Here is a 21,768-nt window from a genome sequence, read left to right as displayed (position 1 = left end):
AAATATTAATTGTATATTTGTTTTGTATTCCAGTTTCAAAAAATTAAGACTTTACACACACTGGCACAGAAAACGTATTTACACTTACTGTACATCTTTGGTTGTATGTCGGACACAACTAATAAACAGAGTCACGTGGAAAATTTGTGTCGTCTGCTACAGGATAATTTTTTTTTTTTTGCAGAAATGTCCAGGCAGTTATTAAAATATGGTTTTCTGCCCGAAAATAAATGTGCTTTTTTCCTGTGCGATCTGCAAGAGAATTTTAGAAAGGCTGTAATATATTTTGATAATATTGTTGATAGTGCGAATAAATTGGTAAGTGGAATACATATTTCAATACTCAAAAATACCTATCTCCAAATCACATATTGCATCATGATTTTGAGAAGTCTATATCAACAAATTTATTTTAATATAAAATTAGTGGTATATATATTTTCCAAATTTTAAAATCATATTTAATTTCATGAAGCCTTAAATTGTTAAAACAAATAAGTTTATGTGTGTTACAGGCAATTATATTAAATAGGTACCTAAATTGATTGGGTAATTGGATTAGAAAATAAACAAATCCTAAAATTAGAAGACAACTTGATTGTTTTGTATCTGTTTAGAACTGTTGCATCGTTGAATTATGTTTAGGATGTTCCAAGGCAAAATAATTTTTTTCTTTGTCAATTATGTTTTTGCAGGAAAAAATTTTTTCTTCTCGGAAAAACACCACTTGCTAATTTTTTCAGTATAAATTTTTTTGCCATTTTTTACTGTAAAACAAATTTACTGCACCTCCAATTGATGGTTATAAGTACTACTTACTAACTAAAATGTCATTTCTAACTTGATTAGGTGAAAACATCAAAAATCCTCAACATCCCTCTTGTGGTGACCGAGCAGTACCCGAAAGGCCTGGGGAGGACGGTGCAGGAGCTGGATATATCTCACGCAGTTGGCGTATACCCGAAAACAAGATTCAGCATGCTGGAGCCACAAGTGGTCAATCATTTGGGATCACTTTGCAGCAGCCAACTGGAGTGTGTTGTGCTGTTTGGCATCGAGGTTAGAAATTATTTTGTACATTAAGACGTGGTGAAATTATCACATTAGGATCCCAAGTTGAAACCTATGCTCTGTCTTTCCATACTGATTTTTGTTCTTCATACAAGGTCTTTGAGAAGGCAGGGCAGTGGTGGAAACATCCCCCCCCCCCCCCTTTTTTTTTTAAAGGTTTATTTTAATGCCTGGATTCACCCTGATAGGATTAAAATTACGAGTCTATTGTTAATAGAATTCATAGAAAACTTTGCAAGTAATGCAATATGCACATTTACAGTTTCAGTGATTGTATCATTTACATTTAGATTTTTTTTTTTTAATTTTGGGGTGTGAAAGTTGTACATTAAATAGTTTTCTCTCTATAACCCTGTTTTCCCGAAATGATCCAGACTGGAATGGCTCCTTAAAAACGGCTATGGTTGACACCTTTGCCAGTTTCATTAACTTGTGTTTCTTATTCTCTATCTGTAATTAACTTACTGTAACCAAAATAAATTAAAACACAGTACTTTGTAATGTCTACAAACCAAAATAGTTACTCTTGATACTGCTAGTGTAGTCCTTAAAGGAATTAAATACTGCATCCAAAACAATATTTGATAAGAAAACATTTAAGATTACATAGTTGCTTATGACATTAAAAATCATAATGGACAAGATTTAGATTATAAAAGAAGAGATTATGGTGTTATTTTTAATTTATATATATTTTTTGTAATATTATTTCACCGAAATAATGTAACATTGACATTATGCATTTTTTTGAAAAAATAATTTGCAGTAAGTTTATCTAAAAAGATACATTCAGAAAAGTAAAAGCAGATGTGCTTTTGTAGTCTAAAAATTTAATTAAGTAAGTGATGCATAGTTAAACAAATTTTATTAATTTTCCTGATCTATACAGTTTGGTGCAAACTCTATATGGAAATAATGACATTCTTTGATTCTGCGGTGATATGTCCACTTTACAAGGCCCACGTCTGCATCGAGCAAACTGCTGCCGAACTGAGTGCACGAGGCATCCAGGTCCATGTGGTTGCAGACGCTTGCTCTTCCAGATCGCAAGAAGACAGACTTCTGGCTTTTCAGGTACTTGTTCTACATTCGTGTGGGAAATATTGGGGGATTACTCAGTAATTAACATCTCAATGTCTTACTTCACCCAATCCAACATGCTTTAAATGCCATAGCATGGTAGAAGCACTATTTACAATGGTGGGCCTAGACATTGTGGAGCCCCGGGCCACTTACTTTAGCGGTAGCGTATTATTTTGGAGAGGGGCCGTACTGAGGTGTCTCCCCCAGAATATAAATATAAACAAAACTTTTTCAGCCAACCTGGAACTTCAATTTTTTTCTTCAGTGATTTTACTAATTTCTTACAAAATTTTGCTTCTCTCTCCTGATAATTTATTAATAGGTTAAATTTTTTTTAAATACTATCAAAATCTGTGAAATCACATTATTAAGATAAAATCTTTGGAAGTTTTTCAAATACAAAATTGGAGATTAAATTTACTAACCAGCACTTTATGAATTACATGTTAATATGTACTTAATTTTCCCATTTATATCAATAAAGTTTCCCAGAAAGGTAGACAAACAAGGAGGGGCAGGGGATGTAAATGTGCAACACGGGGCCCCAGAGCAACCCCTGATATTTAACCAAGTGATTACCAACTAGGGGTGTGCAAATATTCGAAATTGCAAATATTCGTGCAAATCAAATATTTGATTCGATTCACATTCGAAACCAAATTAGGTATTTGAAAATTTCAAATATTCGAAAGTTTTTGAATGTTTTAAAATATTACTTTCGTTTGACAAAACGTGTGATACAATATTATGTCGAACCTCGAGAAATCATTTTCCCGAGAGACTTAATGGAAGAAAAAAAACTGTAAGCAGACCTTTACTTGCATCAAATTTTAGGTTAGGTAAATGGGCATGCTGAGAACAGTTAAAGACAATGTAGCGTGAAAATTATCATAAATGCTTACGATTTAAATACAAACTTTACGTAATGTTTAGCATAATTAATTTATTATATCCAGTTGTCCTTAACACAATTTTTGGGTGAGCCATGTGCCATATAAATATGTAAAACTATTTTAAACAATGCCAGCGCATCAGCTTTCAATAATAACCTTTAAAAACTAATGCACACATAATCTTTGATCACCATTCTATTAATTTTACTAATACAAATCTAGAGAATTTTTTTTAACGATAGAAAAGTAAACACAGCTGCCCTCATGGCTACAGCAAAAAAGAAAACGTGTCCGTTTGTGGTTATGGCCAGCAGAGCGGCCCATGGCCAGAGAATTGTGTTGCTAGAATTGCTCTAGCGCAATCGCTTTTTAAACTACCGAAAATGTTACGTAAATAATTAGATAAAATTAAAAAGACACGATAAACAAAATTCATTAAAAATTATTTTGTCTTGACACGTTTGATTCCAAAAGACTCTGAGAACGGAGTATTGACCAAGCTTAGGAGCAGTTTTAATAAACAACTCTTCGATATATCGATTGGTAATCGCTTGACTATTTATTGCGGAAAATAAAAATTATATTCGAATATCTGTTTACTTTCATAAACTTTTTTTGCCGTTTTTAATTTTCAGAAGAAGAAGTGAAGTTCAGCACGTTGATTTTCTGCTTCTGGGAACATTGTGACTTCCAAGAGGCAATGCTTGGATCCAGAACATGTAAAGGAATTGGTCTTTTTTCACTGCAATTTACGTAAATGTTGATGGCAAGGTGTAGGCTTGGCTTTTGATGAAGACATTTGTATACAAATGATTGTGTTTTATTACTAAAACATTAGAAGAGACATAAAAATTTACATGTTACTTGAGCAATAAAAATGTATATAAAGCTAAAGAACATTACTCTTTTAAACAACAATTTATAATATGCCAAATTTTTACTGTAATTATTCAGATTTATACTTAGAACTTAATTAAAAAATATTCGCAAATTATTCGCTATTCGCAAATATTTGCAATTATTTGATTCACATTTGATTTGCATTGAAAAAGTCACATTCGCACAGCCCTATTACCAACGTTAGGTACTTTTTTTTGAGGTCCAGATATCATTCTTCAAATTAAACATACAAACAATATATGTATTACATTTCTAACAAGGATTCTTTAATTTTGTATTACTTTAAAAATTAATCAATACAGCATTCTGCATGTTGAAAAAAAAACTTTCAAGATGAATTGCCATTAATGCAAACATACATCTGCCCCTCGAGGTGATGCTGTTCTATTTGCACGATTTTGTAATAAAGATGTCAATAAATTACGACATGATTTGAAGTAGCGTGGTCATAGATTTAAATTAGAGCTTTTTTTTTTTCTTTGACGTGAATTTTTATTTCCGTGCATGCACACTGGCAACAGCACTTGTGTTGCATTTAATAAATGCAACAAATTAATAATGTGGCGAATCAAGAAACAAATGTTTGCTCTTTCCTTAATAGTTACTCTCTTCCTTCATTGCCATTTTCTCACATGACGGCCCAAGTTTTCAGTCAATATATTACGCCATCCCGTAAGTCAGCAGCAGCTCTGGAGAGAAAAGCCAGTAGTTTTCAGGGCTAGTTTACCTTGAATCTAATAGGATGCACTAGTGGCAAATCATGGAAGACACCATTTAGTAAACAACAGAGTTGGGAATTACATTAAGAGATTAGATCATTAGACTATCTTTCTAATAGAAAACATTTAATTTATAGTATATATTTTTAAATCTTATTAGAAATGATATATAGATATCTCTTATATTAATAATATTATTTTGTAACTTGGGATAGTAGACCCTCTTAAGAATTTAATATCCAAGCCAAATCAGTAAACAGTGTGGTCCAGTCCATGAATTTTTTGAATTTGATTTTAGGTTGTTTTAATCTCAAAATGTTATTCAACATGTATTTAAATGTACTTCAAATGTACAGTCAAACCTAGGATGCTGTACTCACAATGCTAGACGGCTTTGCTTTAAACCCACTTCAATCTTCATGACAAGTCCGTCACCCTACATGCCACCTCTAAAGAAAATATGTGTTAGTTTACATGTACGTTTTCTGCTTTCCGTAGTTAAATACACTAGAACCCCTATGTCACGAACCCCGGATTTAACGAAGCAGTGATTTTACGAATACATTCTCGGGAACCGTCAAAGATTGGACATTTTGACCAAAATGTGAAAATCAGAAAAAAAATTAAAAAAAAAAAAAAAAAATGAAGCAGCCAAGAAAAAGTATCGATATAAAGACATTAAACTCTACCGGCTACCGCAGCCCAGCATGAGTTGCCAGACGTGTCCTTCACAGACAGAACGGGTTGCCAGTGCGCAACCATTATGTAATTATTGTTAAACACCCTTCTAAAAAAAATTGGTTGTCTGTAAAGTCGGTTTACGGACGATAGTTTAACGTGACGTCATAACAAAACATTGATGAAATGATTGATCCAGAAGAAAAGGAAATATATTCGGCCTGAGACTGAGCCGTAATAGGTTTTTGCAACCAAACCAGTTAGAAATTTAAAATATTATATTGTTTGAGAAAGAAATTTTTTTTTTAATTTTTCTATCTTTTGTATGATAAAATCTATCTCTGCATACTTTTATGAATAACATTGAATCATTTTTATTGAATTATCACTATTTTGTATGGATACAAAGGAGTGAAATGAAATGTACAATTTAATTAATAAATTTACTTTTATTTGCATTCATTATTCAAATATATTTATTACTTTTTAAATGTTGCGTGCGCCGTATTTATTTTAACAAGTACAAAAAAAATTCCGCAGCTGCCGAGATTCGAATCGACAACCTTTGGATTGGAAGTAAGCTGTGTTGACCGCCAGGCCACGAGGCCATGCTTGAATTATAATAGTTTCAGATGGTATATATACGTTATAAAAATTTTGCTCACGGTAGGGGAATAATATTATTTCGTTTTTATAACAAATACACATCCTAAATACACCAAACTTATTTATGTGTTACAATATTTTTTAAAAAATTGTGCAAAAGATCCCGGGTGTAATTTGAATTATTATGTGTAACTGTACAACACCATTGTTGGTTCAAAACATATTTGAATAGTCAACATTACTTTTAATTAACCGTACTGATTGTGCTGAAAATCGGTGGACAATCATTAAATTACATAATATTCAAAATTCAAACGACGTAAATATGATTGAAAAGTCAAATCGATGCTTGTTCTAATCGAGTGGAAGAGAGATGCCACGCATGCGTACAATGAGCAAACAGGACACATCCGTAGTGGGACACTTTTTCATGCGTGCAGCCGGCGTTCATCGATTTATTAGACGATGTCACGTCAAAAACGAAATGAAAGATCATTAAAATCTGTTAATTTTAACACACAGCGTATTTTTGTGTCGGCTTTAATACTTCCAATAATGTTCATGTAAGAATAACAGAAAAATAATGGGACATTTCCTTTAAAAATATGGCAGTTGTAGGTTCTGCAACGCGAGTGGGCGCACACGAAGCTCCCCCGGCTGGCTAGCGGCAGTGGCTTCATGACGCATAAGCTCACCCCTCCCTCCCTCCCTCCACTATCGTTAACATTCTTCAAGGCTAGCTCATCCCTCCCAGACACACAAACCATCTAGTGTCCTCCCTTATAACACCCCAACTTCGCTCCCCTTTGAAAAACCTTCAGTGAGAAAATGCCCATTTCACCCTCCCTTCTCCCGTAAAATTGGGCTATTATGAATGGGGTACTAAAGCGGCGAGGGAGGGGTCAATATATGTCACTTTTCATCAAGTTCAAGTTCAGTCATCTCTGGCAAGGAATTTACAAGCTTTCAAACCTAAATATAAATGTATTTTAATAGCAAGGGTCCTATGAAAAGGAATATACAGAATAAAATCAAGCTGCTGTCACCAAACAAAGCATAAAACGGCCCAACGCGTGGTCGCTTCGTTATTGCTCGCGCGAGAGGTGAGACGTGGAATGTTAGAAGAAAGATAAATGCTAGGGAGACAGACCGCAGCCAGTGTGTTTCCTGCGTGGGCAATAAGTGGCGTAGCCTTTTTTTTATGCTGGGTGAAGCGATCTTTTTCTGTCAACCCACGGGAAAAGATAATTGCTTGAGCTGTCAAAATAAACATCGCTGCGGCAGTTAAAACAAGTCGAGGCGGGCGTGCATCCAGTCGGTCGCTGTGTATTGTCAACCGATAGTGATCAAAATCAAGAGAAATCCAGCACGTAGCTTTCTTTGCCTTAACTGCGTACCACACTAGACACTCGCAAAAAGCTAAACGTAAACACGTCGCCACAAAAACCTTTATCTGCACCCTGCCGACAAAGGGACGTGGAATGGGGGTTGTTAAGCGCTGACAGCAGTCGACAGGAAGTGGTATCTATTTTTAGATATGCGCTGCCTACGGCAGTACAGCACTCAACAAGAGAAACGCAGTAACACACTACTCACCACAAGAAACTTATTTTCTGTCCAATTTTCTTTGGATTTTCGGCAATTTTTCACGGTTCCTCGAAATCGAGTTGTAATAGAGAGGTGGTTGCAATAAATGGGGTCGCAACAAAAAGGTTTGACTATATTTAGATATATATTAATACTGTAAATTTATTTTAACGGTAGTAGTGTCTAGATTAAAATGGTTGTCAGCAAGCACACTTTCATGATTAGAAAACAAATTATTTTGATGAACACACATTCTCATGGGTAAAAAAAAAGTACTTGATTAGCGCTCTGTTTTTCTGAAATGAATTGGGGCATTAATTCAAGGGGTGGGTGTATAGATTACCAAAAAATACATAAATTTTTTAAACTTATTCTGCTTACTGTATGCAAACAAAGACTGCTAATACACAAGAGTGTACTGAAAGTTATGTTATTAAAGGGTTCTTGAAGTGGGCTGTACAAAACAATTTCAGTGGGCCATACCAATTGTCGTGGGCTGCCAGTTGGTTATCACTGACTTACACCACGGATGTAATCAGTTAAGGAGTGGATGTGTTAACTGTCATGGTTATGATTTTATTTATTTATTTATTTGAAATTGTAACATGCCAACCAACAGGAGAAAGCCTTTAATGGTTGGCACACAATTAGATACATATACACTCACAATAATAAACATAAATGAAAAACACAAAACAATACAATATAATACATATAAAAACAAAACACACATAACGAAAGACAATAAAACAAAAATCAAACGTTACAATTTAGACAAAACAGAACTAAAACACACATGATCATTAGGAACTAAGGAAAATAATTAAAGTCTTTATCAAATTTATTAAAATTGGTTATTAGCCTAAAGATAATATCATTATTTCTGTTAACTGTACATAAAGTGGAAGTTAAACGACTGTTAAAAGGAGGTACTCTTAAACCGGTGTTGTCAAGTATATATTTACAGTTTAATTTGTTAGTATAACATTTTTTAATAAAAATAAAGTCAAGTAATTCTCTTCGACTTGAGAGGGATATCAGATTGGGTAGAGGAAGTTGTTTTTGAATAATAATATTTATTAGTTTATTCTGTATATTTTCAATTTTCATATTATCGCACATATTGATGTTGTTCCAAATTACTGAGCAGTATTAAGTCACATTAATAACTCTGGCTACCAGAACATTTGTAGTTTTTTTTTTTTTTACCATCAATGCTCACTACATGCTAGAAATTTTTTGATTCTTCATAGGTAAGAGTACCTTTCAAGCGGTTAAACTTCTTTATGCAGCTACGGTTTGTTTTGCTAACCAATTACTAACCAGTGTGACTACCATTCATATCAGACACCCACTTCATAGACTATACCTACCTACATGGATTAAGTTCAGAAATATGAGTGTGGCATTTTGCATTTGCTTCTCTTGATTCTAGTAAAATTCTGCCTATTGTAGGCAAATTTAAAGATGTGCCATTATGATTTGTTAAATTGTCAATACACATATAATATATGCATACTTGCCAACATTTCAGATCTCAATGCATAAAATGAATTATGATCGCAATATGTATACAAGAGAAAAAAACTTCAAGACCTCACATAATTTGTTTATAGTGTGATGTTCAAGTTTATGTCCAGGATATTTCGACGTACTAAATTAATACAGCAAGCATCATGTACCACTGCATCAATGTATACATGATCATGCCATCACGATCAAGGGAGAAACTTAAACACGTGATACAAAATAATTACTTTCTGAAGGAAAATTTAATGGTTACAACTATGCTTTCAGTTTCATTACTTTCACCACACCAATTTTCATACATTTATAATAGTAAACATGAAATCATTATTCAAAAATATAAAATAATCAAACAAAAAAAGTGAGCAAGTCTTTCAGTACTCCTCAGTAATGACCAAATTCAAGTATTTTCATATTGCAAATGCACTTATACGAAACTCAGGCCATGGACATGAAATTTAACATAGAATTCTTTAAAAAATAATGTTGAGCATGATAAATATGTTTCCACGTCCATTTCTGGATGCGAATCACACATACTTTCTGCACCCACTGCTAAAATACGCTGCTGGAATCGCAGTGACGGTATTATGAAACGGCTCCGATAAAAGCAAAAAAGTCTTTAAAAAAATACTGAAACCTCGTTTGGACCTGATTTTTGGCAAGGAATTTTATAAAAATACTGCCCCTTTTGTTAAATTTTACCAAACAGTTAATAGTACATTGTTTTTATTTGTCATTGTGAACTTTGGTTCGCACCATTCACTATATATAGCAGCACCACTGTTCTTATTTTCCAATACATATTTCCATCGCATTTACAAAATTGCTCCCACCAAATGCTGCATACGAAAAGCTCAGTTGTTACACATCAATATGTATACAGGATTACAAGCGCACAAAAAAAACTTTTTTCACTAACCCCACAATTTGAAGATTAAACCTGAAAGTAACAAATTTACCAATAAAACAAACCATTGAGTTGCAAGATATCTGGTCATATGAATTACCTAACAGTTTTAAGACCATACAAAAAATTGTAAGCAAGAATACTATACAATTGAAGAAATTCACTGCACTTCCAAGACAGTTACTCTTTCTGGTTTGCTAAGCATTTAAAAAGAGCTTTTTTTTTCTGGCCTGCTAGAACTTGGAACTGAATGTCTGTTCATCGCATTTCTTCTTCGGAAACCTAATCCAGTTGTTACAGATCCATTTTCAAGAACAGTATTAGACATTAGAGAACAAAACTAGGTTCTGTTCTTTTTGAGAGGCTGAACATACACTCACTTTCTTTCTGCATTGCTGTGGTATAGTCAAAATCCCTAGCATAATCTATCATTTTATGTTACCTATAAATGCTTGACAGATGCAATATTTTGGCTCACTTATCTACTTCTGACTCTCCTGTATTTTCCATCTTAGCCAGGAATGTTAAATTTTCCAGCTGAAGAAGAATTGACTCTGAAGCACAAGTTCCCTCAATATTTGGTCTTATTGCTATTTACAGGCAAAATAAATGAAAACTAGTCAATAGAAAACTTAAAATCTGGCTTATGGAAATTTTTCATCAACAGGTACACTTGCTTTCTGTACTTCATTTTCGAAGGGAAATTTGTTGACAATATAACCACGAGTGGAAAATATTTTCTGACAGACAAAACAACTTATCACTTTCAGTAAATGCACTGAACATCTCACATGTTGGGCTCCCAACTACCAAATCACAGTCCTGCCGCTGATTTTTCAGTAAATGGTAATTTACCTCCAACAAGGCAGAGGTTTTCAGAACACTTGACTTCACATATTTTGAAAATAATTCTTTCAACAAACAGTAACAGATGAATTTGTGGAGATGAAGACAGCAAAATAACATTATACTTGTCAAACACAGGTATAATGTTCTGTAAGAACAAATACTGTAATGTTGCAAGACCCTGCCCTCCCCAGCTTTTACAAATATTTATTAAAAGAATCAATATTATATTTTGTCATTCAGAAGGTATCAGCTAATAATTAACTGATACCTTCTGAATGACAAAATATAATATTTATTCTTTTATATATTATTATTATTATATATATTATATTTTATATAATTATTATATAGCCTTCAAGGTCATAGTGACCTAGTTTTTCATACTTATATTTTATTATTAGTAATATTCTGGTAATTAATTTCAATCTTTTAGTATTTTATTTAGAAAAAGCCTCGTAACTATAAGTTTATTGGTTTTCACTTAGCTGGCTAGGTCATTGTTTATGCAAGTGTGCCTTTCAGTATTTTTTGCATATATATGTTCTTTTTATAATATTAATTTTATGTATTAATTTTATGTACAGGATCTGTTTAATAGTAGTTTTAAAACAGTGAGGAATTGTGTGAAAAGAAAGAAACAAAGACATAAGGTGATGCAGCAGCGCTGAAAGACAATAATTGATTGCATCCTGTGTAGGAGAGACAGACAGCCCAGACTGTGGGAATATCTAACAGAAATCCCTGAATTCGGTGTGAAATTAAAAAGAGATGGAAGGTGTGAGAGGACAGATGTGACCGAGTGAGGGGAAGCCCTCAAAAGGGGTACTTCAATAAACCACTAATTCCTCAGCATCAGCCTTTCCTTCACATATGGTTTGGTTAACAGGCTTCTTTGGAACTGTGTATCTAGGCAATTGTTTCTGTGTCCACACCGGCACCTTGAAAAAAACTTAATAATTGATCCCACATTTGAACTAGCCACCACTGGGCAACCATCTCGTGCAGACATTTTTCAATACCTTTCTTGGCTCATCTCCATGCAAGACCTCCAATTTTTCAAACTATCTTTTCACTTCAGACTCTTTTCAAGGTAGGAATATGTGTGTTAGATAGAATCTTATCAATTTATCAAGGACAGCAGTCTGACCCTTTCCAGCCACCAGGTTTATCTGAGGACAGACATATACTAATCCTACTACATTTTCTTGTTTTACTTTTAAAACTGTTATAATTTCATTTTTATTACCCATCATTAACAGTGCATTGTCTGCGGAAATGCTATGTTGCTGACAGGTACATTCAAACATTCCAATTCACTGAGAACTAACTTACCTATTTATTTTGTCCTGTTGAACAAAGTTCAGTTTCTGGTAATGATAGTACATAGAAGACAATAACATGTGCTTCTTGGTCAAAATAAGAAACCACCATGGGATAAATCTTAGCATCTGAATCATTTGAGCCATCAGTAGCTAAGGAGTAAGGCCCAAATTGCAAATTTTTCACTATTGCTTTGCCTTTGGGGGAGGGGGGGGGGGGGGGGGAGAGAGAGAGAGAATGCCACACAATCCAACACTAGGTTCTTATGACATTATCACTGCTAATATATATATAAACAAAATTTACTGTTATCATCTGATTTTTTAAATTATTACAATGTTTGATCGACTTCTTTACAATTTGCAGTGTTCAACTCACATCTATACACACTGCAAAAGCAAAGTGTTTCTCCGTCAGATTTTAACATCTATCACGAAAATTTTGCGTGTACCGTTTATTCTCTGCAGCATTCATTTTGGCATATTATTTGACAAACCTTTCAAACACAACCAAAAAACTACCAAACACAAAAAGTGCCCTGACAACAGGGAACAAAAATTGCTACCTTTTGTACCAACACGGTTCAAAACATCGGAAACAAAACGACAGTCAGGTTTTTCACTATGTTTTGTACGCCAAGCCGAATCTGTGTTTCAATAAAGTTTTATTTCTTAGAACTGCATTTTATGGTACAAACACACGAAAGTGTTAATACATGCCATATAAACATCATGAAACCTAATAATCGAAAATAACACGTTACTGAAACCTTATATTCGGGCTGGCATATCAACTTAATGCCCACATAAAATCAATAACTCTACAGCACTGCCACCAAGACTTCTAGCACTGTTAGTTCCCGTTCCACCACTTCATGGACTTCATCAATATATCACATTAACTGTCAATATCTGTGCATCCAACTCAAAAAGCTACGTAAACAGAAACATTCTTTGACCTGGTAGACAGTATATGCTTTTAGCTTCAGCATTTTATTTAAAACTTGTTACCTAGTCGTTGGAAATTAGAATGGCAACAAGAGCTTAAGGAAACACAGAGCAATGTATAACACATATTTAGTACGGCATGTACAGAGATTTATTCACACATTATACAAACACATATAATCCTCATACATTAATATAAATTTTCTTATTATGTTGGCTGTTACACATTACTGCTACAATTCATGTTCCAGCGATTACCAACAAAACACCTGAAATAAATTTATACAAAATTACGTACCATTCACTACTTTTTAAACATTTTCTCATAACCACACGAATTATTCCTCAATAAATAATTCTAACTGGACCCTTTTCTTTTAGTTATAATTACAAATTCTTTTTAATACAAAATACTTAAACCTTCACTTACAGATCAAAATTAGACATTGTTTTAACAGTACCAGAGACTTAGGAACGAGATATTTCTAACACAATTTAAATTTCAACACTTCTCCCCAAATAAAATTGGCTAAAATCTTCAGTGTCGTTTAAGTGATAGCGGCGAGTGTTTTTTTTATTTCCGTTGATCCTTGACCTGATCACCCCAGTCGGACCGGAAACCATCGACGGAGCGAATTTCTTTATTCTACCTCTGCCGCCGTGCTGATTCCCTGATACTTGCACATTTTCGCCGGCTCTTAATTCACACTATTTGGTAATAAAACGAACACTATACTAGTGCAGAGAATTGGAGACACATCACCTAACATGCTGTTGCTTGAAATTATTTTAAAACAGTTTTTCATTAAAAATTTACCTCCTTGTTTATGTTCATAGGTAGTCTTAAACGACACGACTGATAGTCCCGCTAATGCCACTGCACTATGCCCTTAACGTTTTAATCAAGTAGTAGCACCTTTTATTTTCACCGTATTAATAGAACGAGAAAAAATATATATATATTTTTTTTAAAGTATTGCTGAGCAGAACTCTGTTATGCTCTAAGTCGCAAACCACTTCATGACCCTCGGCGTAATTTTCTATGTTCCCCTTGGTCATTTTACTGCAAAGTCCGACACATACTTTTTACTTCCAAAGTCCCGTGCCAACTTGCAAATTGTTACTGGGCTACCACTGAATTATTACCAAGTCCGTAACTGACTTGTATATTTTGCGGCCTCTCTTACTGCCTTTTTCGGGATCCGTGCGCAGCTTGAAGACCTCAACGGGCCGCCTTTCGGCGTCGATGATCGAAGGTGCGGATCGTGGTCACCGCATTATTCACGCAGCCGGTTGAGAGAAGACTCTGTGGAACTCGTGCTAGCAGCCTGCTTATATACTCGCTGCGCTCCATACTAAAACAGCGAGGAATATTCTGGACATCCTGAATCGGAAACGCGGCTCGGAAACTTCCGACCACGTCCACGTGCTCCGATCAAAGGCGATTCGGCACGAGTGGACCCGAGGTTCTGCTATCCAACGCGCATCAATTGAAATTCGCGCGCCGAGTCCGTGCAGTGTATGGCGGGTGGTATCCCACTAGCCCGCAGGGGCGAGTTTCCTCGTTACGCAGTACCGACCTGCGTAACATATCTCCACAGGACGGCGAATCGAAAACTCCGGCTTTCGATCAGATATCACTTAGGTCTAAGTTTCTGTTTAACATCAAAAAAAAACAAGATTCCAACACATGTATACACATGACATTACCCAGACAAATGTATTTATAATTGGGGTCACAAGCAGATATTATATTACTAAACTCAAGCCATTGTCAGTTACTAGTACCCATTTCTAATAAATTGTTTTACTCAGGTTTCTTAGACATTGTAGGACATATATTACTCCAATGCCCTATATCCCCACATTTAAAACAAGCCCCCTTTTTATGGTCTTGTCGGTTTCTGTCAACGGTAGTTTTATCAGTTGGATTACCGCCCCTTTTTCGGTAATAACAATTACTCGTCACATGATTTGTTTTTCCACAAATTTCACATCTAGCCCTCTCTAAATACTTTATAGGCTTATTTTCTATTTTAATTTTATGTTTTCCCATACTCATCCTACATTCGGCCGTCGAAACAACCTCTATTAGCTCCTCTATGGATGATGGTTTCTGAACCAAACAATGGGTACGAATTTGGGGGCAAAGATTATCCTCAATAATCTCGACTAACTCTAACTCCGAATAGGGATTCCCTAGCACTTTAACATACTTGGTAATATCAGTCACGAATGCCAGAGCTGACTCGTCTTCCCCTTGACTTCTACAGATAAACCTATCCCGCAGTCGCTCGCGTGTTTTCTGATTAGTGTTAAAAAGGATCATTTCCTGTTTAACTTGCTCCCAAGCCCAATTATTGCATTGTGCCTTAATTACCAATGCCCTTAACTCACTCGGCACATGGGTTAACAATAAGCTGAAAATTGATCCTGAATTCAAAATATTCAAGTCAAGGACTTCCTCCACTAAACACAAAAATAGTATTATATTTTCAGGTTCACAATTTTTCAAGACTGGCAAGTGATCTAACACCGGTTTGACTATGAACTCCAAACATCTACTTTCCTTTATCTTAGGTATGCCCGGTATATGTCCGTCGGAAGAGGACTCACTACTTTTGTTGAAATGGGCTCGTGCTCGTTGTCTAAGTTCGTCCATCGTCATGTTCTCCGGGTCCACGTCAGGCAATTTCAGGTCCACTAACAGTCATCCCAGCGTAGCCTTGGATAAATCCTGGATCCAACCAGTCCCTGTAAAAGGCATTGTAAGGCAGTAATTTACACTTATACACAAAATACAAACAATACTAAAAACCTTCATTAGCAAAACTGTGACTTCAACCTCTTGTGCTCAAAACCCTCTTTCTTTTTGAAATTTGAAATTTTGTAATTTTACTGTACTGAACCAATGTGTGTTCTGACACACCGCACACACTCTGTGAGCAGAGTTGCGCAATTTTCTTGTTACCTAGTCGTTGGAAATTAGAATGGCAACAAGAGCTTAAGGAAACACAGAGCAATGTATAACACATATTTAGTACGGCATGTACAGAGATTTACCGTATATACTCGTGTATAGCGCGCCCTTTTTTCCCCTCAAGTAAAGGAAAAAAATAAGGATGCGCGCTATACACGGAAAAAAAAAGTTTGGGGGGGGGGGGGGGGGAGGCGGGGAGGAGTGAAAGTCGTTAACTGCCGGGTGACGGGTGACGTTTCTGGCCAGCCCCCACACATACGCACAAGCAACAAGGCCTCTCTTTCACACACGCACACGCACACGCACACGCGCGCGCAAGCTCGCACATCATGGTCTCTTGTTTATTTTTAGACCTCCCCCCTTTACAGAAAGCCAGCTCAGAAGCTAGTAAAAAGAGAGAGAGAGAGAAAGAGAGAATGTTGTCACCAGTTCCCCCCCCCCCCCCAGCCAACTTCTTCGCTTCCTCCATTCCTCACCGGTGAGTCATATAGTTCTCCGCGCCAGCTTAGCAACGTAGCGCGGCACGCCTCCCTCCCTTCCTCCCTCCCGCCCACATACCAGTTGTGGCGATATAGCGCTTCATTATCTTCCGTTTAGACAGCAGAGTTTATGTATTTTCCTGACGCATCACCACACATCAATTTAAATAATCAGGTACCACAAAATTTTAGTAAAATTTATTTATGGGAAAAAAAAAATTTTCAATTTTTTTTTTCTTTGGAATTAGTTGCAAAAATCGTGGTGCGCGCTATACACGAGGGCGCGCTATACACGAGTAAATACGGTATTCACACATTATACAAACACATATAATTCTCATACATTAATATAAATTTTCTTATTATGTTGGCTGTTACACATTACTGCTACAATTCATGTTCCAGCGATTACCAACAAAACACCTGAAATAAATTTATACAAAATTACGTACCATTCACTACTTTTTAAACATTTTCTCATAACCACACGAATTATTCCTCAATAAATAATTCTAACTGGACCCTTTTCTTTTAGTTATAATTACAAATTCTTTTTAATACAAAATACTTAAACCTTCACTTACAGATCAAAATTAGACATTGTTTTAACAGTACCAGAGACTTAGGAACGAGATATTTCTAACACAATTTAAATTTCAACACTTCTCCCCAAATAAAATTGGCTAAAATCTTCAGTGTCGTTTAAGTGATAGCGGCGAGTGTTTTTTTTATTTCCGTTGATCCTTGACCTGATCACCCCAGTCGGACCGGAAACCATCGACGGAGCGAATTTCTTTATTCTACCTCTGCCGCCGTGCTGATTCCCTGATACTTGCACATTTTCGCCGGCTCTTAATTCACACTATTTGGTAATAAAACGAACACTATACTAGTGCAGAGAATTGGAGACACATCACCTAACATGCTGTTGCTTGAAATTATTTTAAAACAGTTTTTCATTAAAAATTTACCTCCTTGTTTATGTTCATAGGTAGTCTTAAACGACACGACTGATAGTCCCGCTAATGCCACTGCACTATGCCCTTAACGTTTTAATCAAGTAGTAGCACCTTTTATTTTCACCGTATTAATAGAACGAGAAAATATATATATATTTTTTTTTTTAAAGTATTGCTGAGCAGAACTCTGTTATGCTCTTAGTCGCAAACCACTTCATGACCCTCGGCGTAATTTTCTATGTTCCCCTTGGTCATTTTACTGCAAAGTCCGACACATACTTTTTACTTCCAAAGTCCCGTGCCAACTTGCAAATTGTTACTGGGCTACCACTGAATTATTACCAAGTCCGTAACTGACTTGTATATTTTGCGGCCTCTCTTACCGCCTTTTTCGGGATCCGTGCGCAGCTTGAAGACCTCAGCGGGCCGCCTTTCGGCGTCGATGATCGAAGGTGCGGGTCGTGGTCACCGCATTATTCACGCAGCCGGTTGAGAGAAGACTCTGTGGAACTCGTGCTAGCAGCCTGCTTATATACTCGCTGCGCTCCATACTAAAACAGCGAGGAATATTCTGGACATCCTGAATCGGAAACGCGGATTGGAAACTTCCGACCACGTCCACGTGCTCCGATCAAAGGCGATTCGGCACGAGTGGACCCGAGGATCTGCTATCCAACGCGCATCAATTGAAATTCGCGCGCCGAGTCCGTGCAGTGTATGGCGGGTGGTATCCCACTAGCCCGCAGGGGCGAGTTTCCTCGTTACGCAGTACCGACCTGCGTAACAAACTCATTGCAAATTAAAAATGAGTCATAGGAAAGATGTACATGATAAGCAGGGAAGTAAATATTAATTAAAAATTAAATGAAGTTTTTCTGCAGCAGGAATCTAGAAGATATTTACCGCAGCCATAAAATTGTACAATCAGATGCACTTATGTACATCTTCAAAACAAATTGTGTAAGTTGGCAAATATGTACATGATTCGTATTGACAATTTAATATATACAAACACAACACGCTAGCAAAAATAAAACTTTGTTCATTAGAATACAGATTATGCTAGGGAGAAAATATTCAACTTTTTTCTTTGTTTGTAAGAAACTAGAATTTCAATACTTAACATCATCTTAGCTGAAGAACATAAGCAGTTGATATTTTTAACTCCATGGCCTCAAAGAATTAATTAAATGCAAAGTTTCTCAACAAGAATTTTCAGGTGTCAAGAAATAACTTTTCTTTTATTTCTTTGCTTAGAGACTGAAGCAGATTGGATGTTTCATCACAACCACAGAGAACGTCATCTTCAAACTGATAAAAGATAAAGAGCACCCAAAATTTGGAGACGTGCGGTTACTCATCAAAACACCTACACCAGAAACTGGCTTGATGTATTTTTCTAAGATGTAATTCTTTATTAAGGCCAAATGTTGGTGTGGCAAATCCAAAGGAAATGAAGGTATTGTAATAAAGTTGTAAAGGACAAGGTTTGATGGTAAATGGTTAAAAAAAAATCAAAATAACATATATACCATATGATACCCAGAAATATGTATACGTTAATTCACCATAAAGCACCAAAATGATATTAAAATCAGGGAAAGAATTAGTATATTAATAATAACCTCAACTGAATACCTCAAATCTTGTCTCAAAAATTGTATACCTATTTTAATTTTTGAAATGAAATTATAATGGGATTTTATAATAATCATGTGGCAAAAAAGGAAACTTTTTCAATTATTAAAACTATTTACTGTAACATATAATAAGTGGTATACATCATTATCATAACTCATTTGAAATAAAATATCAAGTCAACTTGAGATCATCCTGATGAGACTCCACACAACCCTCCACCTATTCTGCCCTGGCTTATTTTTTCAGACCTTGTATGTCAGTGTGATGTGTGTGTGCAAGGTCAGTTTGAACAGCGTGCCTTCACCTGGGTGGAAGAGCATAGTTAGTACCCCGTACCCATAAAATATAAATGTATTTAGTAATTTTTTTTTAATTTTATTTCCAAGGGCTTTTTTGTATTCGATTGTAAATATCTAAATTAATATTTTCACTTATTTATCCCCAGGTGGACTTGGACATTCTGAACACACCACTGAGTAATTAGGTCTGCGTACGTCACGGTACTACGTAATTCTCTGTTCTATACTCGCATCTTCACCTTGCTAGTAGACCAGAGATAATGAACAGTCTGAGTCTTACTGACTCATCCTACTTATACATTCATTTCCATTCTTAAGCTTAAGGACTTTTTTAAAATAGCAGATAACCAGTGTGCCGAAATGACGGTTGTCTCGTACAAACTGTTTTTATTTATATAAATGTTGACAGCTAACATTTATGAATTTTTCTTATATCATTATGTTCTAGGTGGTGTATGGGTCTATGTGGTTCTGCGACATTTCAATTGTCTAGCCCCGTCTGGAAGGGAATGATATACATTATCCCAACAATGGACTCTTTAATACAGAGTATTACTATGTTAAAAATTGTTTTATAATTAATAATTTTTTTGGATATTTACAGTTTAATTTTTATGTTTGATTTCTGTTCTGCTACGACTTGTAATAATTCAGCATATCAGTCAGCCAATGGGAGGATAGCATTTTGAAACAATGTTAATTTAGATAAGCTTAAATTAAGAACCTTTGTAGTAGTGACATCATTAAAAAAAACATGTAAAAGTTTTGTGCCAGAAACTAATCAGTGTTTTAGTTTAGCAATTTTGTAGCATCTCTCGCACAAGGGCAGATAACTTTTACATACTACAGCTAAGTAAATTGATTAAGACAATTCCGTATGAAATTGTAAGTAGGAAGTGCCTGTGATATAAGATTACGCAGTAAGTCTGTATCTGTGACCATTTTGTATGCTTATATTTGTGAACAGAACTGACACCAATGCTTTAGAAAGTTGGATAAGCGTAATTGAATTGGCGTTTAAGCATTGTCGTGAATCAAGACTAATTTTATTGTGCAACAATATTTCATTAAAATTATAACATACAGGAAGTCTGAACACTCGCGACCTCAGTGGTTCTAAGTAACAGGGATTGTGTTCTCTGGCTGAACTAGCTAGTCGGATGTATAGAACCCTAACAAACTTAAAAATACATTTTGTGATATTTTGTAGGTTTCACTGTAAATACAGTATATATTACAGAGTGCAACCAGTGAATTTGTATTCAATTCATTTCTAAAGACATTTGTTTTTACTCTGTGCCTGCCTGAACTCCTGTATATTTAACCAGACATACCCCAAGTTAAAGTCAATTGTTGATATGTATGTGCACTGTTTTAATAATGCACAAAACAATCTCACATTAACACAATAAAGGCGTATAAAATAACTAAATGAAGCCTACTATCACATTATAGTAATGATGTATATACATTTTTGTGTACATAACTTTAGTGACAAACTTGTAGGCAGCACTACTACATATTTTGACACATGTACGCAAACATATTAAGTGTAAATGTGGAAATAACACCACACTACTACACCACGCAAGGCACTCAGAAAGTGCATTGTTGAACACACCGTAATGGTTGGGCACAGCTGAGTTGGTCTTGATTTGCTCTTTTGCAAAAGATTTTATTCTCAAGCTGTTTATCTAATAAAGAAAAAAATATTACCTTCATAAAAATCCAATTTTGTTACCAAATCCAAATCCTTATCTGAGATTACCTAATCTTGAACCCAAACATAAAAAAGGGCCAAACTTTTTTTTATTAAAGAAATAGCATAAAATAAATAAAAAAAAGTTTAGTACAAAACTAATAAATCAACAACTAAACACTATTAAACTACTTTTATAGTGTCGTAAATATAAATTTGTGGCATGCGTTATACTGCATTATTCTTTCAGAAATGGTGCCAACCAGTGCATGAAAAATATTTGTATTTTGCGTAAAACTTTTGTTTCCACAATGTTTAGATTTTGCCAGAAACTTCCAAAAACCACAGTTTCGTTATATTCCACGCATCTTTGTTTCTTAGGAACCCTAACTATACCTTTGTTTTATGGTACAGCTTCACTGTTGATGTGGGTTTATTATAGATTGGGACATATTTTTAGCACAATTTTTCAAGAGGTAGAAATTTATTTCTTGCATCCTAAGCATTCAATACACTTTCAAATAATTTCTAAGGTAGTATGTTTTTAATCCCAAGGATTTGATGGATTCGTCAAATCTAAGATTCAGTCGACCCATCCCCAATTCTAATAAACAATTCAAG

The 21,768-nt window shown here is 35.2% G+C and overlaps 1 protein-coding gene across 2 annotated transcripts; it reads left to right on the top strand.

Annotated features, from left to right (window-relative positions):
* Window positions 1-109: 109 nt before the first annotated feature.
* Window positions 110-20,695, top strand: LOC134534723 (isochorismatase domain-containing protein 1-like). Of its 2 annotated transcripts, XM_063373212.1 has the most exons (5): window positions 114-318; window positions 850-1,059; window positions 2,029-2,145; window positions 18,766-18,967; window positions 19,897-20,695. In XM_063373212.1, exons 1-4 carry the CDS (start codon window positions 187-189, stop codon window positions 18,916-18,918), a joined length of 612 nt encoding a protein of 203 aa, XP_063229282.1. In that variant the 5' UTR covers window positions 114-186; the 3' UTR covers window positions 18,919-18,967; window positions 19,897-20,695. The 2 variants fall into 2 exon arrangements, with proteins under 2 accessions (XP_063229281.1, XP_063229282.1); XM_063373211.1 differs by having other exon boundaries at window positions 110-318; window positions 18,766-20,695.
* Window positions 20,696-21,768: the final 1,073 nt, after the last annotated feature.

The sequence above is a fragment of the Bacillus rossius genome, chromosome 8, assembly GCF_032445375.1.
Source record: "Bacillus rossius redtenbacheri isolate Brsri chromosome 8, Brsri_v3, whole genome shotgun sequence".
Classification (NCBI taxonomy): Eukaryota; Metazoa; Arthropoda; class Insecta; order Phasmatodea; family Bacillidae; genus Bacillus; species Bacillus rossius.
Note: the sequence above shows the minus strand (reverse complement) of the source record. Positions and strands in the feature narration are given on the sequence as shown.